We start from the raw sequence: 3,618 nt of genomic DNA on the forward strand, positions 1-3,618 counted from the left end.
TTACAATTTTAATATTTTGTATTCATTTTTATGGCCCATCTATTATATTATTTTGAGTTTACACATCAACCGCCTTAGTAATTATTATTTAACACTCATTGTAACTCCGTCGTTCTTTCGTGTTTTCTCAGATATCGTTCGAGAACGTGTGAGGAGATCAATTCAACAAGGAGTATTGAGCTCATCGTCGGGTCGTCGTCTTCACCCTCGTCTTCGGTGGAGAAATACGATCGTCATCGATAAGACAAACAGAATTCCAAGAAGTAGTGAACGGCGCCGTTCAGCGGACCCTAACGCCGCCGCCGCCACCATGGGCCGTAAGAAAATACAGATATCGCGGATCACCGACGAACGCAATCGCCAGGTAACATTATTATTAATTTCGTTATTTTTGGTCTGTTGGAGGGATGAGACTTTGAAGTTTGTTCTGCCGGAGAGCTAGTATAACTATGTTATATGGTAGTTATTAGTACTAGTGAATCCACACGAATTATTATTCGACATTAGTAATAAGTTATGTTCAGGACTATCGACGATTGGCACAACTATAATTATAATAGTTTACGGACACGAAATACTTTTTCCCAAAATCGTTCACACTAGAAAGCCCGTGAAACTATAGTTTTAATTATTACCAATGTATATATTTTGAATATGACCTGATAATAACTGGAACCCTTAAGCTTATCGTTTTGAGTTTGTTGCATGGTACCCGACTTAAATACATAATATACATTTCTCAGTTTCTTGAATTTATATATCTCGGTAAGTCGAATGGAGATACTTACGTTGAAAAATGAGCCGTATGTCGTCCGTGCTTTGGACGTGAATTGCGACAATAGTTAAAATTCTTTTATATCCATCAACTTTTTTATACATGTGTTTATCACAACCATAACAATAAAACGATAAAAAGTTTTTACCGTTGTAATAATTGCGATTTATTTTAGAGAACAAGTTTGATGTGAAAACAATATCTATTATAAAAATTGCACGTGTTATACTAACTTATATCATATTAGTGTTATACTGATACTTCAAGTGTTCGTTTGGTTTGGTTGACTTACTCGGTCCAATGCTCTTCTCGACTAAAATTAGAAACCGATTTTTTGTTTGTTTCTAATTTTAATAATTAAATAAATCGTTTCCATATTATCTGAATACGATAAATGAACATTTTTTAAATTTAATTAGGTATTTTTATTTGTATACATTATTTTTATTTTTTATTTATTATCACCAAACAACAATAATAAATTATAATATCATGCTTTAGGTTACCTTTAACAAGAGAAAATTTGGCGTCATGAAAAAAGCATATGAACTGAGTGTGTTATGCGATTGTGAAATTGCTCTAATCATATTCAGCAGCTCTAATAAATTGTATCAATATGCTAGTACAGACATGGATAAAGTGTTGCTCAAATATACAGAGTACAATGAACCTCACGAATCGCTCACCAATAAGAATATTATCGAAGTAATAATACAATAATAAATATTAACATAGATCCTTAAAACTTATGTTTCCTTTCATTTTATAGCAATTGAACAAAAAAGAACTTAAAGGTGGTGCATTGAGCCCTGAGAGTCCAGACGAAAGCTGTGATGGTACACAAGGACCATACCAACTTACACCAAGAACTGAAGCAAAATACAGTAAAATCGATGAAGAGTTCCAGCTTTTAATGCAACATCAAAGAATGGCCAGAGTAAATATTTTTTCTTAGAGAAAACCTGGAATCGATGTCGTAATATTATATAAAAAAACACTTATTTTCAGAATAATGTCAGTGCTAACTATTCACTTCCTACCACTATGCCTGTAAACAACATGTATAATGACTCTGGGAACTTACAACTGCAACACAATGCTAGCCCAAGACCTCCATCTTCTTCTGATGCTGATTCTGGTTAGTTTTTTGTATTAAGGTAGCAAATTTAAAATATTATTAATTGTAATTTTGTTTTTTAGTCTACCCTCCTGGCAGTATGTTGGAAATGAGTAATGGATACCAAGCATCTTCATCGCCCGCACTAGTCAATTCACCTTCTTCTCCGGGACAACTAGTCATGTCACCATCGCCTACGCCCAAAGCCTTAAATGCTTCTAATAGAGCTACTCCACCGCCAAGACATCATTCACCTAGACCCAATTTGCGTATAGTCATGCCCAATGCTCCTAGTCATCACGAAGACAATAATGTATTTAACATTTTTACAATTTGTACTATTAATATGTGTTTTTATAAACCTAAAAAAATGGAACAGTAAATCAATTTTTGTATTCTAGGCAAACTCAATTAACACACCAACTGTCTCTCTAAACACACCAGTTGTAGCGCTTCATACACCTGGATTGGGTGGCTCTTATCATGGGATTTTTACTGATCTTACATCTACCGACATGGGTCTTTCATCAGCATTGAATTGGTCTAATCAACTAGCACACAACAGGTTTGTTTATAATTGTTAATATGATAATTATATGATATTTATATTTATTAAAAAAAAATTGTATGTTCTAGTGGAATGTCTCACCTAGGAGTACCAAATTCATCACCACCTTCTTCACCATCACCAAATTCCGTCCGTATTAAAAGCGAGCCTAACTCGCCACCACATTTACATCACCATACGTCTTCAGCAACCTCTGGAACAGCACCTAACTCTGTTGTTTCACATTCTATCAGTCATTTATCTTTACCACATGCTCACTCTTCGATACCGTCCCATCACTTGTCTGTCACAGGTAAATTTTCCTCTCTTTGACCTTTGACTTACAAAATATAATTGTTTTTTTTTCTTATTGTATAAAACCAGAACGTTTTATACTAGGCGGACAGTTGCCCAGTAACCAGAGCTTAGTAGATTCAAGACATGACTTTGAAGGAGGACCCCCACCAAAAAGATTGCGTGATACTTGGCCAACATGACTAAATTGTTAAGTACAGATGACATCACACTGCTACTTTATCCAAAATATTTTTCTTGAACATATAGATTATTTATTTTATATTTATGGACCGCATGACTTCTACTCTCTATACAGGACAACCTATGACTTACATTAAGTAACTAAATTATTTTTGAAAATTCCTTTTCTTTTTATCCCATATTTTTGTTTTTTTTCATTGTTAACTCCATAACATATCTTTACTATGTTTTTAACATTTGTAAATAAATTTGTATTTATTTATTAATTTTATTTTGTCATCAGTTATGATAATATGCTGATCAAAATACATATTACAAAAAGTTAATGTCTAGTCCTGTTACAATAGAATGTAGGCTACATTTACTAGTCAATAAAACAATAAGACGAAAATTGATTATATTGGCCAAAATTCAATTATAGACTAAGTAAATATTATATTGTTGTTAAATTACACTAACATATTTTAAATTAGATGTTTTGTTTGTTAAATAACATTTGAGAAGAGTACATTTAAATTAAAATTACACAAATTGTATGTACATTATTGTTGTGTGAACATGTAGTAGATACAAAAACTATAGAATATATATATATATATATTATAATAATAATCAACTTCTATTTTTAAGTATGTAAATTGAAATATTTATTTAAAAATATTAGGTTTTTGTTTTGTATAA

The 3,618-nt window shown here is 32.1% G+C and overlaps 1 protein-coding gene across 4 annotated transcripts in view; it reads left to right on the top strand.

Annotated features, from left to right (window-relative positions):
• The window catches only part of LOC111040606 (myocyte-specific enhancer factor 2-like), an 81,936-nt gene extending 78,423 nt beyond the window's left edge, over positions 1-3,513 (top strand). For all 4 annotated transcript variants that reach the window (XM_022324549.1, XM_022324551.1, XM_022324548.1 and 1 more), the window contains 8 exons: positions 132-364; positions 1,277-1,480; positions 1,545-1,712; positions 1,784-1,913; positions 1,976-2,205; positions 2,294-2,457; positions 2,529-2,752; positions 2,824-3,513. In XM_022324549.1, coding sequence (XP_022180241.1) covers positions 311-364; positions 1,277-1,480; positions 1,545-1,712; positions 1,784-1,913; positions 1,976-2,205; positions 2,294-2,457; positions 2,529-2,752; positions 2,824-2,936 — 1,287 coding nt within the window. In that variant the 5' untranslated portion in view covers positions 132-310 and the 3' untranslated portion in view covers positions 2,937-3,513. The remainder of the gene's footprint in view (positions 1-131; positions 365-1,276; positions 1,481-1,544; positions 1,713-1,783; positions 1,914-1,975; positions 2,206-2,293; positions 2,458-2,528; positions 2,753-2,823) is intronic.
• The last annotated feature ends 105 nt before the right edge of the window (positions 3,514-3,618 follow it).

The sequence above is a fragment of the Myzus persicae genome, unplaced genomic scaffold, assembly GCF_001856785.1.
Source record: "Myzus persicae strain clone G006 unplaced genomic scaffold, MPER_G0061.0, whole genome shotgun sequence".
Lineage (NCBI taxonomy): Eukaryota > Metazoa > Arthropoda > Insecta > Hemiptera > Aphididae > Myzus > Myzus persicae.